The 18,361-nt window shown below is 41.8% G+C and overlaps 1 protein-coding gene across 2 annotated transcripts in view; it reads left to right on the top strand.

Moving 5' to 3' along the window:
- The window catches only part of HHIP (hedgehog interacting protein), a 78,939-nt gene that overhangs the window by 45,798 nt on the left and 14,780 nt on the right, over nucleotides 1–18,361 (top strand). For both annotated transcript variants that reach the window (XM_054562822.1, XM_054562823.1), the window contains exons 5-10: nucleotides 10,266–10,417; nucleotides 10,820–10,993; nucleotides 11,447–11,590; nucleotides 13,914–14,035; nucleotides 16,335–16,458; nucleotides 17,365–17,495. In XM_054562822.1, coding sequence (XP_054418797.1) covers nucleotides 10,266–10,417; nucleotides 10,820–10,993; nucleotides 11,447–11,590; nucleotides 13,914–14,035; nucleotides 16,335–16,458; nucleotides 17,365–17,495 — 847 coding nt within the window. The remainder of the gene's footprint in view (nucleotides 1–10,265; nucleotides 10,418–10,819; nucleotides 10,994–11,446; nucleotides 11,591–13,913; nucleotides 14,036–16,334; nucleotides 16,459–17,364; nucleotides 17,496–18,361) is intronic.

Here is an 18,361-nt window from a genome sequence, read left to right as displayed (position 1 = left end):
AGATCTTTATCAAAACTATGTGGTGAGCCTGATGCTAAATATAAGTATAAATGTGCCCTTCCATGCCTGCAATTTTCTGAAGTCCAGAAGTTCTTTGGATGGTAGGCAGCAAGATAATAATACTTCCTACATAATTTAAATGCATTCCTTATCTGATGGAAATGTAGGGCTACATATTCTCTACCTCCAAATCACATTCCCTTCCAAAACCTTACAGTACAGATCAATGGAATTTAAGGGTGGCTCTTACGTCTCTGTTGTAACAGCTACCATTTCAATGCAAATACCGCATTGGAATTTAGAGAGCGACTTATCTGAGCGACCGTTCACGAGAAAGGAAGGGTGTTCACCAAGAAGTTTTCACTTGCCTCTCTGCCCCCTGCCCGCCCCCCCGTTCCATAACCAAGTGAACAGCTTGAAAGGGTTGTTCAATGTTCTGCTCTATTTTTTGGGTGGTACGCTAGATTTTGTGTATGTTTCACTGAAAAATCCAGTAAGAGATACCTTTTCTTTCGTGTTTAATTAATGATTTATTTAATTAGTTAAACCCCGGGTTAATTTACAAAAAGATTTGGGTGCTTCACATCGAAAGGAACAGGTATGACGAAAATGTTTAAACAGGAGAAAAAAGAAACGAGCAGAATGACAATGGAGGGAAAGAATCAAAGGGGCTGGAAGGAGACGGGAAACCCCGCGAGGGCGGCCCGGTCCGGGCTTGTGAGAGCCAGTTGTGCTGGTTCCTGCGCACCGCGCGCCAGTCCGCGACGTCAGGCTGTGCGTTTGCAATCAGCCGCGGAGGGACGGTTTATGTCACCGAAAGGTACACAAGTCAGGATTCCGCCCCCCGCCCCCCACCCCGAAATTGTCGGTTTACTAGCACATTGTCCTAAAACCGAAATTAACCTTTGTGTTAGCACAACAGATATGAGCTTTATTATGTCTCATGCAAGTGAAAACGGCTCAGCTGTGAGCTTCATTTCATTCCCTGTAGGGCCCTGGAAGCCTCGGGCCGAGAACAATGGGTACTGATGGGGGAAGACAATCTATTCTTTGTTGGTTCATTTCTTCCTTTAGGATATATGTGGTGGGGTGATGTAACAATAGTTTATATTATTTGTCCTCCACTCACAATCTCTGCCACGTCTGGTTGTGCATGTTAAGCAAGTTACTCAAATCCTTTACTCAGAAAATGTGGATAATATAAAATACCATAAACTCGAGAGTTGTTATAAAGTTGAAGAAGATGATGCTTGCCAAATACTTAGCATCCTCTCTGATGCACAGTAAGGGCTCAATACATGTGAATTTTTATGACGAGGTTTCTACTATACATGAGGGCCTTTGTAAGACACCAGAAACACCAAGATGAGTCCCTGCCTTCCAGAAGCTTACAGTCTAGAGAATTGATCTAGTTCTTAATTTATGTATCTGAGGTTTTGCCATGTCTAACAATATAACTACCCCATATTTACCCTTTTACAATTCAGTCTAGAAACGAATACTTTCAAAAATCTAAGGTCTAAGAAGGATTAAACCTTTAGGCTACAATAGGAGGGTTGAGTATAGTTACAAAGCTTTTTAAATTGTCATTTTTATTTATTTTAAATTCCCATATTCTTGTAGTTTTTTTATGAAACCTTTCATTTATTTTCATGAAGCCTAAACACCCGAGCATGAGAGCTTTGCTTTCTCTATGTGTTGCCAATTTTTCTATCAATTTTCTTTCTTCAAAAAAAATATTTAGTGCTAGGATTTTGTTTTTGAGAAGACTTTAGATTTTTTGCCATTTTATTATTTTGTCACTTTATTACTTCAAAAAGATGTTTCACAGTTTGATTTTATCGAAGCATTTTATCTTTTAGAGAAGATGTTTTGGAGAACTGAACTTCGGAAAACCAGATACTGTTAATACTTGACACGTATTGAGAAAAATAGTCTCAGTGTAAAGCCATTCCCTGACACCACGGTAGCGCCCTTGGGCAGCACGTAGCGAAGGCTCACTCTAGCAGCAGCTAACCACCAGATAGACAAGGCGAGAGACACAAGTCAGTCCATTAACTCATGTGCCATAGTGTATCAAATACCACAGTTCAAACAGGTAAAAAGCCTAGGAAAAAAATCCAAATATGAAATTTAATTCCATTTGACAAATACATAGCTTATACAAAATAAATCAGGTACACACATTCATCACCTACTGCGATCATAATCACTTTTAAGTATATAACTGAGTGTGTATATCCATTTTTCCCTACAGGCATGAGATGTCAAAAGAACATTAGTATATGGAATAAGCAACAGCTGGGAAGCTGGAAATCTAGAAAATAACCACTTTTAGTATCTTCCCTCTGTGTAGGTTGTAACCTAAATCCTCGGGTTTATTTTGTTTATGTTTGAAAAGAGTGGAGAAGAGAATTGCTGAAGAAAGCTCGTGGGACTTTTGGTTAGTTGGTCTCCAACTAGAGTATATTTCATTCTCCCATTTGTACATTTTCTAATCCGTCTTTGCATTTACTACCTTTAGAAGATAAAATGTGTAATCCTAAACACACATTTGACACGGTCCGATTGCTACATACCAGACATTATATACCCCATGAGACACTTCCTAAAAATGCAACTCTGCTGGGTACCCCCACCCCCCTCAGCCAGCAGCTCTGCGTTTGGAGAAGAGCATGTTTCTTTGTCAGGGGAGGGCGGCGGAGGTGAGCTCAGCCCGGCCAGCGTTTGAAAATCTCATATGCTTCCTTAGAGGACCTGGAGCAGCGGGTAAATACCATTCAACAGCAAGAGGCCTTGAAGAGATGAGCCGATCCTCGGCATTCCGTTGTCAGGAAACCAGAGGATGGCTCAAACAAGTGAAAGGTTTACCTGAAAGCAAAGCCAAGTCTGGAAAAATAGAGGACATTTTAAAGGAAGGGGTGAATTCGTACGATAAGGGAGAGGTCCTCGGCGGCTGGCTTTACCCCCTCAGAGAAGAGTGAAGATAAGAAAAGCTGAGAGTGAACGATAAAACGACACAAGGTATTTTATAAAAATGTGAAGTTCCAGAGTAAGATTGGCATGAAAAGAAGACTTCCAAACTATCCCGTGTATTCTTTCACTTTAACTTCAGTACAGTTATTCATGATTACCTCCTCCCTACACAAGAAGATGGCCTAAGGAATCTCTGTGGGGGGTTTTTCTTGGGGAGGAGAGAGGTAATATTTTCCGACACCAAATAAGATTCTTTTTTCTCTCACCAACCAGCTACCCAACGACGATTGGATGTCCAACCATCCAATTCAATCCTGACACCATTCTGACGCGAACCGGGGGTTAAGGGCTCAGCCGCTCAGACGGCCGCCTCTTCGTGCACCAGCCACCAGCGGGGTGCCCCGGCCAACCACCTTTCTGGCCAGCTGACTACAAATTCAGGGTTTCCCATCAGTACCCCACCTTGGGCTCAGGGATTCACTAGAACAACTCGCAGAACTCAGGAAAGTGTTTTACTTACTAGTACTGATTTCTTTTAAAGGCCATGTCTCAGGAAGAGCTGAAAGGAAACAATGCATCAGGCAGGGGGCAAGAGGCGGGGCATATCTATGTCCTCTCTAGACGTGCCACCCTCTCCACACCTCCACATGTGGACGAGCTCTGCACAGCCCGCTGTTCAGGGCGTTTAGGGCGGCCTCACTGCAGAGGTACCCCTGATTCAGTCCCTGGCCTTTGGGGATGGAGCTCCGCCTCCAGTCCTTGCCCACTCCCAGCAGGCTGGGGGTGGGTGGAGGTGAGGCTGAAAGTTCCAATCCTGTAACCACATTTTTTTGGTTTTTCTGGCTTCCAGCACCCATCCTGAAGATTTCCAGGGATGCACCCCAAGTCACCTTATTAGCATAAACTCCAGTAAGGCTGACAAGGGGATCATTAAGAGTAACAAAAGGTACTCCCATCGCTCAGGAAATCCCAATGGTGTGCCAGGAACTGGTGATAAAGACCAAATACATTTTTCATTCTACCACAGAAACAAATCGTGCAATAACTCCCCAGGCTAACTGGCCATCCTCAGGGGATGGACTCATCTTTCTGAGGGACTGTGAAGAAATCACTGCTCTACAGCATTGCAAAACTTATGGACAAAGCAAAATAATACAGTTTCAACGAGCTTAATATCCTCCAGTGAGTAGAACCGACATTTAACTCTTTACCTTCTTTGCACCCTGTGATTAACACAGAGCTTGTTGGAGTTCAACTACGAAAGTGTCATATGCGCATGTTAGCAGATGGTCTTCTTTGCTTCCTCCTTCAAGATTCTGAAAGTGAAGGCTTACAATGACAGAGTTTTCCTTACACATCTCCTTGTAAACTTAATAGGTGAGCTTCACCAGTCAACTCTCTCAGGGTGCTCACTTTTGGGCAAGGCCAAGGTGGTTCAAGTCATTCATAAACAAAGGATCCTTTTTAAGAAACAGATTAACATGTCCAAGTGGCAGGCAAAATAACGACCTTCTCCAAAAGATGTCTGTCTCTTAATCTCCGGAACTGTGACTATGTTATGTTACCCTACATGGCAAAGGGAAAAGAAAGTTGCAGTGGAATTAGATTGCTAACAACGGCATAGGGAGGTTATCCTGGATTACCTGGGTGGGCGCCACATCATCGCAAATTCTGAAAAGTGGGAGAGAGAGGAGGCCAGAGGCATGAGCTGTGCTATGTGATAAGGACTCAGCCCACTGTTGCTGGCTCTGAAGATGGAGTGAAGAGGACCCAAAAAAGAAATGCAGATGGTTTCCAGAAACTGGAAATGACATTAATAAGGAAACGGATCATCCCCTAGGCAGGGGTATCTAACATTTCGGCATCTCTGTGCCACACTGGAAGAAGAGGAGTTGTCTTGGGCCACACATTACTACATTGCAACACGTAATTATTTTTAAAATCTCATAATGTTTTAATAAACTTTATGATTTTTTGTTAGGCCACATTCACAGCCATCCTGGACCACATGCAGCCCATGGGCTGTGGGTTGGGCACCCCTCCTATAGCCTTCAGAAAGGAACACAGCCCCACCGGCACATGTGTTGTAGCCCAATGAGACCCATGTTGGACTCAAAGCTACAGATTTTAAGATAATAGATTTGTGTGGTCTCAAGCCACTGTGTTTGCGGTGATTTTTTGCAGTAGTGACAGAAAACTAATACAATCTGGTATTGTGTTTGCATTAAAGATTCTAAAACAAATCTATTTCACGTTTCCGGAGAGCAAAAGTTTCCAGCCTGAGGGAACTGAAGGTTTGCATGAGGAAGGGCCCATGTTAGTCCCCAAGTCCTCACGTTCTTTTCCTGATATGTGCCAGCAAAACGGGGACATGTGAATGACATTAATAAAGGAAGTAGGATGACTTGCCTTATAATAAAAGCATGTGTTTTACAGAGAGTTAAAATTACCACCCCTCTGTTCTTACGGTAATTCTTAGAAGCTGCTTCATTACTAAGAAGACCACAATTCTACTGGAGGTCTTCATTCATATCTGTGTGCCTGGGTCATGCACATAAAATAAATTAGATGGTCTTGCTATTTGAAGAAGCCGCCTCATTCTTCTTGTAATTTAGCTTTCACACAACTAAACTTTTTTCTTTTCCCTACCAAGTTTCAAGTGGAGAAACCTCAGATCTTAATATACTAATTAGCCTTTGTGTCAAAGTTACCCAGAATACTTATTTATTTTCTTTAATACTTGTCTTTGGCCAGGCACATGTCTAAAAGTGTAGCATTGCTTATCCTCCCCCCAAAGGAGCATCATAAGAAAGTATGGCAGGAAAAAAACAACTGAGAGCTTCACTTTGTTATCTGCTTCCAAGTATAAGCTCCTTAAGGGCAGGGGTTGGTTTTTACTGATTGTCTTAGCCCTAGCACCAAGCACAATGTCTAACACGTAGCAAGGTATTCAATAAGTATTTGTCAAATAAATGTTAAGTACAAACTTTTTTTTGACAAGGCAACAACAAGGAATATCTTGAACTTAGCACTGCATTGTTAACTTTTAACAGATGTTTCATTGATTTCTCAATGCTGTAAGGCTGTTTTGTAGATTACTGAACTTGAAGCCAGTCACTGGCCAAAAGGTCACTAAGAAAAACTAAGCAAAAATGGAAAATGGTGCTTCCAGTTAAGGCAAATTTTAAAGAGACCAGCAATCAGGAAAAACTACCTTTAACCCCACCAAAAGTATGAATGAAATGTTGTCTTCAGAATAGTGTCCAATGAAAGAGACTGTGCTTCATAATTTCTCTAAAAAAGAAAAAGTACTTTATGGTATGATCATTTTGTGATTACTTCTCTTTTTCAAATTCTAGATACTTTATTTCCTTCATAGACCAGGAATGTTCTTAGTCAACTGGTTAGAACTTTGATCTGTTCACCAGGGAAGAGTATAAATCCCACAACCATAAGACTAGATTTGATCTTGTACTTACATTAAAGTCATCAATACTCTTTGTCTGGGGTTTTGCCTCTTTTCTGTTGACCCCGTGAAATTTATCCTGAGAGCTGAATGATAACTGAGTGGCAGTTAACTACTTAGTAAGAGTCCCTGGGGGTAGGGGTAGGGGTGGTTATGATTTACTCTGAAACAGGGCTCAATCTCAACATTCCAAAGTGTATAGGGACATTGTTTTCAAATCATTTGGGTACCTGGTTTTGAGGAGTCATCTGAGCTGGGCGTGGGGCTACCTAGAAGTGGATGTAGTATTGGCAAAGCCGGGCAAAAGGGAACGAGGCTCTCGTGGCAGCTTACAATGTTCCAGGGAGTCCTCAGGCAGTTTTTTTTAAAAAAAAAATGTAAGCAGCATGGCCCGGGCAGAGGAAACCCTAATGTGTTTGTAAATCAATTGCTGGCCGTTGGGTTCCAGCAGTGATTACACTCCCAGGAGCACAACGCGCACTCCGAGCATTGAGTACCCATAATGCTGTCTGACGTACAATAAAACGTGCATGTTTGGACAAATTGCTGCTCTTCACATGGGGAAGGATGAACATTCTGGACATCAGTTACCAGTTTTCAACAGCAGAATGGTAGAAGGCAGTGTCCTTTTGAAAGCCATCCTCTGTTTGCCGTTCTATTAATGCAGTTTTCCCCCTGTGAGCAGCTTGGCCAAACTAATCTGAGGTTCATTCTCTCCAGATGCCCACTAGAAACAGTTCCATAATTTGATGTGTCCAAAAACTACACATAGAGAGGGGAAAGGATGGGAAGGAGTAAGAAGAGAGCGGGCGACTTCGGCACAAGGACTTTCTGAAGCCCAGAGAGCTGGCCTGGCTCTCGGGCCGGCACAGCGGCCTGGGGATGAAGTCTGTAGGGGCAGCAGCCACAGAGCCCCGAAGGCTTCAAATGCCTGGTGTCGCTTCCTGCGCTGTGGCTTCTGACCCTGGTCCAAAGTTCAGCCTTCAGTGGCCAGTCAACATGCTTCTCCATGTAGAGCTTGAAAAATGACCCAGACCTCAAAGACAGGTTTGCACTGGAGAGGTGAGCCTGTCAACATTTTCGTCTCCCAACCTCATAGGTCCCTCATGCCTGATCTCTCAACGTTCAGGAGGCATGTTATACTATTTAATTTGAGAAGCTAATTTCAAGAGACACTCTAGGATATTTATACAATACGTTAAATTTTTCATCCATGTAATGATAAAAGTGAGTATTTCTCTGAAATAAGAGTAATTAGTCTTGTTTCTCAACCAACCAGAACACTAATTTGTGCCTGGACATCGACTTAAAAATAGGAAATCATATTTACTGATTAGACAAATGAAAAAGGAAGAAAGCAAAAATATATACTGATGTATATATATATATATGTATGTATGTGTGTGAGATAGAACATATATTTGGAAAATGTGCTAACCCTTAGTGAATTTGGATATGGGATATATGGAACTTCTTTATATTGCTCTACAAGTTCTCTGTAAGGTTGAAATTATTTTTAAAAATCTACGTACATAATATACTGCATGTAAAAGACATGAAATCATATGTAATGATTAAACAAATAGAAATCTTCTAACCTGAAAATCTCTAAATTATTGACATTTTTAAAATTGCTTTTTTGATTTATTTCTTGTCACTCACATGTCTCATTCTCTTTCCATATTTGGCACTTTCATAAACGTCAGTGATGTCCCCGAATTCCCTCATGTGATCGGTGACCCCCGGGATCTGTGTCAGTCTCTTTTCCCAGCAGTCCTCCCCGCAGTCCGTGAAGTCTGCACTTCCAACTCCTGAAAGGCAAACCAGCACAGTTTTAAACCACGCTGCTATCCAACTCCAATTGGATTTCAGATGATTTGATTAAAAACTACAAAAGAACTACTTTCGACCAAAGCTTCCTAGAGAGGGATACAAACATTCGTGAAGTGGGCCTGCAGACCTTCCCCTGCACTCGCAGCTTTAGAGAGAAATCTGTGCAGAAGAGGAGTTAACCACAGACTGCGTCCCACCCCCCGCCTCCTGACAGGGCCGCCAAGGAGGTTTAAACGCGCAGGCTTTTCTGCAACCGAATCTTAGTTACACATCCCAGCTTTCAAAGCCCCATAAGAAAGGCCAGAGATATTTGCTTAATGAAGATTAAAAAACCAAAACAGCACCATCAAGTTAACATTAAAATTATTGTAACAAGACAATCCGAAAGATAGAGGCTCATACATAAATCAGTCATTAGAGCCTACCCTTCAATGAAGTAAAAAAAAAAAATTGGTTTTCGATTAAAATTACCATTAAGCACATTGTAATATGCAAAAAAGAAAGAGGCTTTTTTTTTGGGCATTTGAACAATGGTTTGGTAGTTCTCGGATATTTGGGTCGACTTTCTTATTTATATAGTCATATAGTTTGGATGTTTCCACTTTGGATGGCACATATCTGAAAGCATTTTTTCTCTAATCCAGGAAATCAATCAACAATGTTTACTAAAACTGAGCTTTTATGCATAAATCTTACAATTCTCAAATCCACGTAGGATACAAACCACAAAGAGATTTATGTGTTGCTAGTAACACATGCTGTTCTGGGGGCAACACGCACGAGAGCGCCTCCATTCCTGAGCATAACCTTGTGAGGGACTCGCAGTATCAGGGACGGTGTGCCCTCCTCTAACACTTCTAAGGGAGTGATTTATAGCTTTTTGCCGTAGGAGGTGTGTTTTCAATGAGAGTGTGAATAAGGTGATGTACGAACAGCCTTCAATTTCTCTGTCACTTTTTTCACCACTGTGAGTACCGTCAGGCCACAGAGAAAGGGCTCGCTGGCTTACTAGGATAGGAACTTACGTCTCTGATCTAGATAATTTTAGATATTTTGATTTCATTATAGAAATTCCTAGACTACTTGTGGGATAAAACAAATGCTGAGACCGTATTGAGTTTCAAGCTGAATTAGCAGAAAATAAAGATAAAATGCCTTTCTATTTAAGAACATGATGATGTTTTAATTGTTACAGCATTTGGCATGCCTAATGTACACAGTCCTTGACATTCACATAATAACAAAAGAAAGTTGTTTGGGATTTTTATTTCCTAGTGTCCCCTTTCCTCGCTCGTATTTCTCCCACCCCCATCCCAGTGCTGGCTTTTAGCTCTCCTCCCATTTCCCCACCCTTCTATAAAGAAACACTCTGAGCGGCGAAGGGATACATGTAAAAATACCTCATTTCTATGCAGATAGGCCAAGGCTGCTTATTACTGAGCTATGATGAACAGACCACCATCGTTGTGACAACTGATGGAGATGCCTCCAGGGTAAAACAAAGGTTTACATATTACACAAGCAATTTAACTGTTTTCTAAACATAATGCCAAGACAGTGGGAGTTGGCAGCCCACACTGTGTTTTAGGTTTTAGAACTTGGATTAGAAGTGACTGCTGATTATGAACCTTTTTATTTGTCTTCCATGGACTACAAGCAACCTAGTAACCCAGCAGAGAATTCTTCCCAGCACTTAAACTTGTTGTCCTAGCTTCCCAAGATTACGTACACAAATCACTTGACAAAAGTAGCATAAGGGTCTTGTGCATAGATAACCACCCAAGACAACTGGCTTGTCCTAACCCTTAAAGAGCTCCGCAAAGTGAAATGTTTTATAATCCTTTTTTGTGCAGTAGGCGAGGAAGAAAAGAAAAGAGTTTGGGCAAAGATTATACAGAAGAAAGAAAGAGACTCTTTTGGGGTTCCAGTTGAAACACAATAAAGAACATAATTAACTTCGCGATTCTTTGTGTTTTTCATTTGACTGCAGGGAGGAGATGAAAGAGGACTGCTAAGCCTTGCATTCCACCCCAATTACAAGAAAAACGGAAAGCTGTATGTGTCTTATACCACCAACCAAGAGCGGTGGGCTATCGGGCCTCATGACCACATTCTTCGAGTTGTGGAATACACAGTATCCAGGTATCCCTGAAACGCAGGCAGGCACAAATGTTTTTAAATCTTATTTTCTCTATATCTCTTCATCATTTTTTTTGGTTTGGAAATTATAAATAGATAGCCATACGGTGGCAATAATTAAACCCATAATCTCCCTCTTGCTTAAAACCCCATGTGTGCCCTGAAAGAGAAATGAGAAAAATGATCGCTTTGGCACTTTTCCTCAATTACCTTTCAGCTTCAATGCTACTTCTGAAACTTGGAAAATAACGTCATTTTGGGGTAACTTTTATTAGCCCCACTTCAAGTATGTGTTTCCTATTTACAGGCCAGGTGCGCGCTTCCCGGGGTGTGCGCTCTTTGCTTGTCAGCGGATTCACCTTACGGCTCTAACAGTTGCGCTGTTGTTTCCTCCCCGCGCTGTAGGAAAACCCCCCATCAGGTGGACCCGAGAACCGCCAGGGTATTTCTGGAAGTGGCAGAGCTCCACAGAAAGCACCTGGGAGGACAGCTGCTGTTCGGCCCCGACGGCTTTCTTTACATCATCCTCGGCGACGGGATGATCACGCTGGATGACATGGAAGAAATGGATGGGTTAAGGTGAAAAACAGAAAACAGAGAGCAGGTTCCACTTGATGGTGGTAAAATGCCTTGAGGGCCAGGAGGGAGGGCGGAGCCAGGGAGTGGAGAGCAGCCTTGTAGTTGCATCACCTTGGTTAAATGCCTCGCCTTGGGCCTCAGTGTCTGCGTTTATACCGTGAAGGGCAGGCATCCGGGGGCACGCGATGTCCTGTGTCTGCAAGGCGCTAATTCGAGGCGCCCAGACCGAGTTACTGCCGGCGGCTCACGTGCGCACAGCCCTGGGAAGCCAGCAGCGTTGCGTCCTTTGCAAGCTCCCTGCGCGCCTGCTGCGGCGCCGCCTGGAATCTGGAGCTTGAATAACGAATTGTGTCTCAGATAGGGAGATGATCTGCAGCAGTCTCTCTGCGTTCGGTTTAGGTGAAATTATGTGACAAAAACGAAAGTACTTAACGTCGTCCTCCAATTTCTCAGTGACTTCACAGGTTCCGTCCTCCGGCTGGATGTGGACACAGACATGTGCAACGTGCCTTACTCCATCCCAAGGAGCAACCCGCACTTCAATAGCACCAACCAGCCCCCCGAAGTGTTCGCCCACGGCCTCCACGATCCAGGCAGGTGAGAACACCCGCCGGGGTGCAGGGACCGGGAGAGGAACGGCGTCCCGGCCCAGGGCAGGCAGGAGGGCGGCGAGGCCGAGCCTCTGAAATCACACGGGCTCATCACCGGAGCCAGTGATTGGCCCTGTCTTCTCTTCATGCCCGAAGCAGGTTCAGATGGCAGATCAGATGGGGGGAAAAGGACACATTCATGGAGAAAACTCGTCTTCGAGTTTGGAGGGCTGTTATTAGAGAAACACTGTTGGGCCAGACTTCAATCTGAATAAGGAGAGGCATAATAAACCTTTTGTCTCCTTCCATCCACGTAAACGATACTTTCCTTACTCATTAATTGGGGGCAGTGAGAGCTACGTTGCAAGGATGCTGTAATGATTTTAAACGTATCAATGAGTAAAGCATGAAATGGCCTGCCTGACACACCTGATTTTAAATAAATTATAGCTTTTATTATCATAGCTTCACTTATATGATGATCTGATATTAATTCGTAAGGAATTGACTAAATGTTGACATTCTTTTCATTAAAAAAAATACTGAAGGATTTCTCCATGAACTGTTGACTACTCACTATAGTGAACCACACAGAAAGGAACACTAAGGAGGATATAAAGTGAATGGTTTGGGGGGCACTTTAAAAAGCTGTGAAGTCTAACCCAGCAGTTCTGTCCTGCAAGCTTCGCCCAAGCCGCAGTCTGAGGGCTATCTGGCCACATTCGTTCATTTACTAGCTAAAGTATTATTGCTATTTAATGTTTATTGAGTGTTCACTGTGTGCAAGGTGAGTATTTTTCGAACTTTTTATTTTTATAATCCCTCATGCCCTTCATCTCCCCTCCATCAAAGTCCAAGTCTACACTTCATTTCCTCTTTGGCATCTCAGCAGATCTTAAAATCTGGGCGACAGGGAATAGTTAAGGTAGGTTCAGGATGTAGAGGAAACTGTCACATTCCATTCCTATAGCTCAGGGCTCACAGATGCCACCACAAAGCAGCGCTTTGAAGTCAAGCAGCCTGAGTCATCACATCCCACTGGTGCTTCGTGCAGCTTCCCCGGGGCGGGTGGTGGGGGGCGGGGGGCTGGCCCTTCAGGGTAAAAGCACAGGGTGAGGCGCTTCACAGACCTACCTGCCCCCAGACGCCCTGGGCTGGGGAGTCCCGCCTCCCCTGCTGGCAAACAGCTGAAGGCACAGTCATGCCTCCCTCCAAGATTCTTTTAAACAGAGGAAGACTTAATAAAGCAGAAGGGGAACTAAAATAATTATTGGCTAAACATAAAGCTGACTTTTATGAAGCACCTTGGTGCTCAGGCCTGAGCTACGTATCTTATGCTCACCATCTTGCTATGCCTCTCAGGAGTGCTCCCAGGGAGCTGGTATGGGGCCCCCCACCTTTTCATAAAACTAATTTTTTTAAAGCACTTTTAAGATCACAAGAAAGATGAGTGGAAGGTCCGAAGGTCTCCCATATACCCGCTGCTGCCACACAGGCACAGCCTCCCCCGCTACTGCTCTCCCCCACCAGAGCGGTCCATTTGTGACAACTGATGAAGCTACATCGACTCATCATAGTCACTCCAAGTCCACAGTTTACATTAGGGTTCACGCGGTGTTCAACTTTATTCTTCCCCCAATCCAGACCCCACACGGCTAGCCCCTCATTGACTTAAATGCTGAGCAAATAGTGAGCTCTTTTTCAATTCCCAGGTTTCAGGTAGGTCATGCAGAGACAAAGAAGTTGGAAGTGGCTCCTGTCCTCATGGAGTTTATGGTCAATAACTTAAGTCATAGATAAATCCTGGTCCAGAATATGAAGACAAAAGTCAACCATAAGACCTCAATGGTTGTGGGACCCAACTTATTTTATTCCCTAAATTGGAGTGCACGCTTCCCTTTGTCAGAGCAGCCTGAGTCTGAGAATGTAGCAATTCCAAGGAAGACACACAAAACAAAAACTATAACTAATTTTATATTGTCTGTCGCAAATGTTGGTAGATGCAGCTACTGATTGTTATTCTTACACTTCAGCAGTTTTGTATCATGTGATATTCCTTAATGACAGACTAACAAGTGTTTTAAGTCAGGGCACACATTCACAATGGAGGGAGATACCAAGGGAATTTAAGAAACATTCTCTAGATATCATGAAGCTCCAGGAGAGTAAACAAACACATCAGGATGTTTCCTTCAGTCTTTTCTAAAGGATCCAAGCTCAACAGCCCAAAGGGGCCTTGCCAGCCCACAAGGGTTCCTACGTCAGGGCTCTCCAGGCAGAGCTTGGAAGACACGTGTAGGGATTCATGGGTGTCCCTTTTGATTACACAGATGTGCTGTGGATCGACATCCCACTGACATAAACATCAATTTAACAATACTTTGTTCAGACTCCAATGGGAAGAACAGATCATCAGCCAGAATTCTACAGATAATAAAGGGGAAAGATTATGGTGAGTAGAGCATCGTTTGTTGATTTTGCCTTAGTTTGGGTTTTTATCTTATTTTAGTACGTTAATTGAAGAGAAAAGGATTTCTGCAAGATGAGCATTGGGAAAGCACGAAAACACTGGCCTAACAGTGGCGAGGGAGGCGAGCAGTTCGCTTTCTAAAGGCCCGGTGACTCTTACAAGCCCTCGGGGTTCCATTTGGGTCACTGCCTTTCCCACGGATTGAATGGTGCTCTGTAGGTCCGAAAAATTTAATGGACCCTCAAAAGTTAGCGGTTTATATTTTGCTCATCTGAGAATCGAGATGAATAACTTCTATTTATTTAATATATAAGGGAGAACTTGTCTTAACATCTTATATACAGAGGAAAAAAACAAGTGTTAAAGGTAAGAAATATTTCAATAACCAGCATGCTAGTCTTAGTAATTAGGAATATGATAAGTGTCTCAAATAAGAATTTAATTTTTTAAATGTGTTTATTTTAGAGAAAACAAAGTAATAGCCTTATAAAAACATGTTACTTACCCAGGTCATGGAAATGGGATGTTAAGACATTTTTAATAACATGACTACTATTTAGAGACATATAAAAAAGAAAGTTGGATAATATGAAGTCAAAGATACTTAACATTTTTCAGTGTTTTAGTATTTATTCCTTTTGGAGGAAGCAATATATCAAACATTATGATTCAGGGAACATAGTAGATTAAGATTATTGAATCGATTGCTTCTTCTATTTACTCATTCAATACAGATATTTATTTAGTACCAGAAATGAAGCAGCTGTGTTCATTCATGTGGTATTCAGTTATTTTACTTTTTTTCCAGGTATTTATATATGTGTGTGTGCATCTTACAAAAGCCAAACCAAAGAATAACGTGGTTTGCAAAAAAATCTAATGAGTCACTAGCTTGATGGAGTTCCAGCTATGTTTGTAGATTAAGCTAAATTCTAGAAGCACATTAATTGGGGTTCAGCTGAAACTGGTTACAATATTGGCAGCCCTGCATTGGTGTTTTAAAAATGCCTCCACAGAATCCTTTCACAGTGTATATACACACATCAAGGCACCATGATGTACACTTTAAATGTCTTTCAACTTTATTTGTCAATTATACCTCAATAAAACTAAAAGAAAGAAAAGAAAAACCAAATAACCACGTTCACAGCGCTCACCACATGTCAGCCCCGGCAGTAAGCACCTTATAAACTTGACTCATTTCAGTCACCCTCCGTGGTAGGCACTGTTGTGGGCCCCACTGTCCAGACGAGGAAACCGAGACACCCGAAGGTGAACCGTCACACAATATAAAGTGGCAGGGCCTGGATTTGAACCCGGCAGTCTGACCCCAGAGTTTATGTCCTCAAGCATTTGATTATTCTACCTCCCAGTGTACTGGCTATTTAAAACCTATCTTTTCTACTTTTTATAATATATTCACCATAATCACATGGGGAGGACTTTAAAATTACCGTCTTTCCACAAAAGTATGTGCCTAAAATACTGTCTATTGATAGGGACTTATTGATATTAAGCACATAATGTGCTTAATAGGTAATGAGAACTTCTCAGATTTATTTGCACCTGGCTTTAGCTCTTTTCCATTGCAATTAGCATACATGTGTTCAAGTGTATAATGACATGCGTGGAAAGATTGGGTTCCAGGTCCGTGCACATGGGGTTAAGAAGGAATGATTGCTGCGGCCTTTGTTAACCACACAACTCTATCAGCAAAACTATTACAATATTCTGAATGAAGATATTACTTGACTTAAGTGACAATGTCATAAATGGACAATGCAGTTTTAAAGATCTTTTATGTACTGTATTTTTATTTTCATTGAAGTGCGGGCTTTTAAACATTTTATATAACTTACTAGATGTCTGGCTCAGTTTATTAAATATGTGTAGAAGCAGTCCTACAAAAAATTCAATATTAAAAAATGAAGTAGTATTTTAAGTATTTTGGTTCTAAAGTAAATAACCGCAATTTCCAAAAAGTCCAGATTTGGATCTCACTGAAAAGTTGTATATCTTGGCAGTAATAATAACAGCAAGCATTTCAGAGCATTCTCATTTCATTTAGCTGTACATGGAGGCCCTTTAAATCTTACGCCATTTAGGCAAAAGGAGTAACTATTTTCAGTAAATATCTATAGCAAGGCTCCACTTTGTGCACCATGGAACACACTTCAGAGTGAAAGTAAATGACGGGAATAGTTGTTGCGTGGCCTCCATTACTTTTTCTTTATAAAAATATGTTTCCTTTTATCTAATGCTACTGTTTATTTCTTTCTAGAAAGCGAGCCGTCGCTTTTAGAATTCAAGCCCTTCAGTAACGGCCCTCTGGTTGGCGGGTTTGTTTACCGAGGGTGCCAGTCGGAAAGGCTGTACGGGAGCTACGTGTTTGGAGACCGTGACGGGTAGGTGCCCTGAGCCCACAGTTTGATATATCAGATGACCTACCCATTGATTAGACTGCCATAAAATATTCCAGTGAATGTGTCTCCCTTTGGGAGTCAGCTCCGGGACTCGTGTAAATATTATTTATTTTTACTTCCACTACATATGGTGGTTTCAAGGACTGTCTAAGAGATGCTCTTTAAACAGACTTGATCAAGTTCATGAATTAATTTTGTTAAGTGCAAAGGAGGTTTCAGAAGGACTTACATTATTTAGGCTCTTCCCTTCCTTACCATAAGTTTACCATGATAATGAATAATTTGAAAACTACTGTTTTACACGAATTTATAAATATTTTAAAGGTTATCTTGGAAGGCTGAGAATTTTTGCTTCTGCCTTCCAGGACTTTTGGCAAGTTAATTTTTGCCTATAAGTAGCAATACTCCAAAATTCAATTTTAGCCTAAATTCTAGAGGTTGCCTTGTGGATAATTTTAAGAAATTCTGGGATGAAACCCCAATTAAGGATCTTGTTTCCCAAGTCGCTGCATTCGGGCCCATGGCAGAGCTGAGCTGCTTGGTGGCTACGAGGAGCTAGAAAAGTGTACTTACCCCACGGTCTTCTCCTGTCCCTCTCTCTGATTAATAGCGCAGCATGGAGTCTAGTCCTGGAGAGGAAGTATCATTCTCTGGACGAAGGGGAGGGCTTTTCTCAGACTCAGGTACTTTTAGTGCCCCCGCCACCAAAATCTCATCTTCACATACTTTCTCCCCACATGGGAATTTCACAGTATTCACACATGTTATGGGCTATATACTATTTTTCCCTTTAGAAGCCAGGCCTATGGCACGACAATTATGTATTGATCGTTGTGTTTTCTCTTTTTAAGCAAAGTCATGTAGGTTTATGGTATGTTTGTGTTGTAGGAATTTCTTAACTTTGCAGCAAAGTCCCGTGACCAGGCAATGGCAAGAGAAACCACTCTGTCTCGGCAACGGTGCTTCCTGTCGAGGATACTTTTCGGGTCACGTACTGGGATTTGGAGAAGACGAATTAGGTACTGTACAGACTGTTCCTATCAAGTCTCTTTTTCACTCCCTTGCTGGAGAAGTGGTGTTCTGTTTGGAAGAGTAAACCTAACCCTCTCATCTTCCATTTGCTGGAAATGTAACAGCAAAGATAGCCTACTGTAGAGATTTCAGATGGTCCAGTTTTGTGTTTTCTCTCAATAACCTGTCTTAGGGTGGGGGTGAGAAGGTCTTTACGTCTTATTTCCACTCCTGAAATATGAAACTAACCAATGCAGGAAAATGAGAGGCAGGAATGAAAAGATAAGGTTTGAGTCCTGAAGAGAGGGAAAATTTTAAGTGTCTATTGATGTATTTTTTTTTTGATGCATCTGAGTCATTTGTTTATATTCTCTATATGAAAACCTTTCCATTTATCCACGTCTCTTGAAATAAATTAAAAATTTGACACAATCTGAATTTCACCTTATTCTCTGTTTCCTAATTTTTTATTTTTATTTTTTTGTCCATCTGGGTGTGAAATTTATACAAAATAATCTGTAGATCTGCTTTCCAAGGGAGTAGAAGTTATCTCTTCATTGATGATCTACAGGATAACATACAATTTATTTGTTGGGATGTTATCAAAATGTCTGCAAAGAGAAGTTGAAATTGGAATGTGATCAAAGAGTGGAAATGCTACTAATTTTAAAACTTCAGAGATAAATGTCATTTTCATAATGACTCCCTTTAAACAAACAATGACTCCCTACAAACAAACATGACTACTATGCTCCTTTAACATCAGAGATGAATTTCTCAGTATTGAGAAAGAGTTGTGTTTCCCATCTGAATCAGAGTATTTTCTCTAAAAGTGCAGATTTGGTTTTCCTATAGTAAACGGAGGATTTGTCAG

The sequence above is a fragment of the Pteronotus mesoamericanus genome, unplaced genomic scaffold (assembly GCF_021234165.1).
Source record: "Pteronotus mesoamericanus isolate MK-2021 breed Mesoamerican mustached bat unplaced genomic scaffold, CSHL_Meso_final contig_163, whole genome shotgun sequence".
Classification (NCBI taxonomy): Eukaryota; Metazoa; Chordata; class Mammalia; order Chiroptera; family Mormoopidae; genus Pteronotus; species Pteronotus mesoamericanus.
This window is presented reverse-complemented; position numbering and strand designations above follow the sequence as displayed.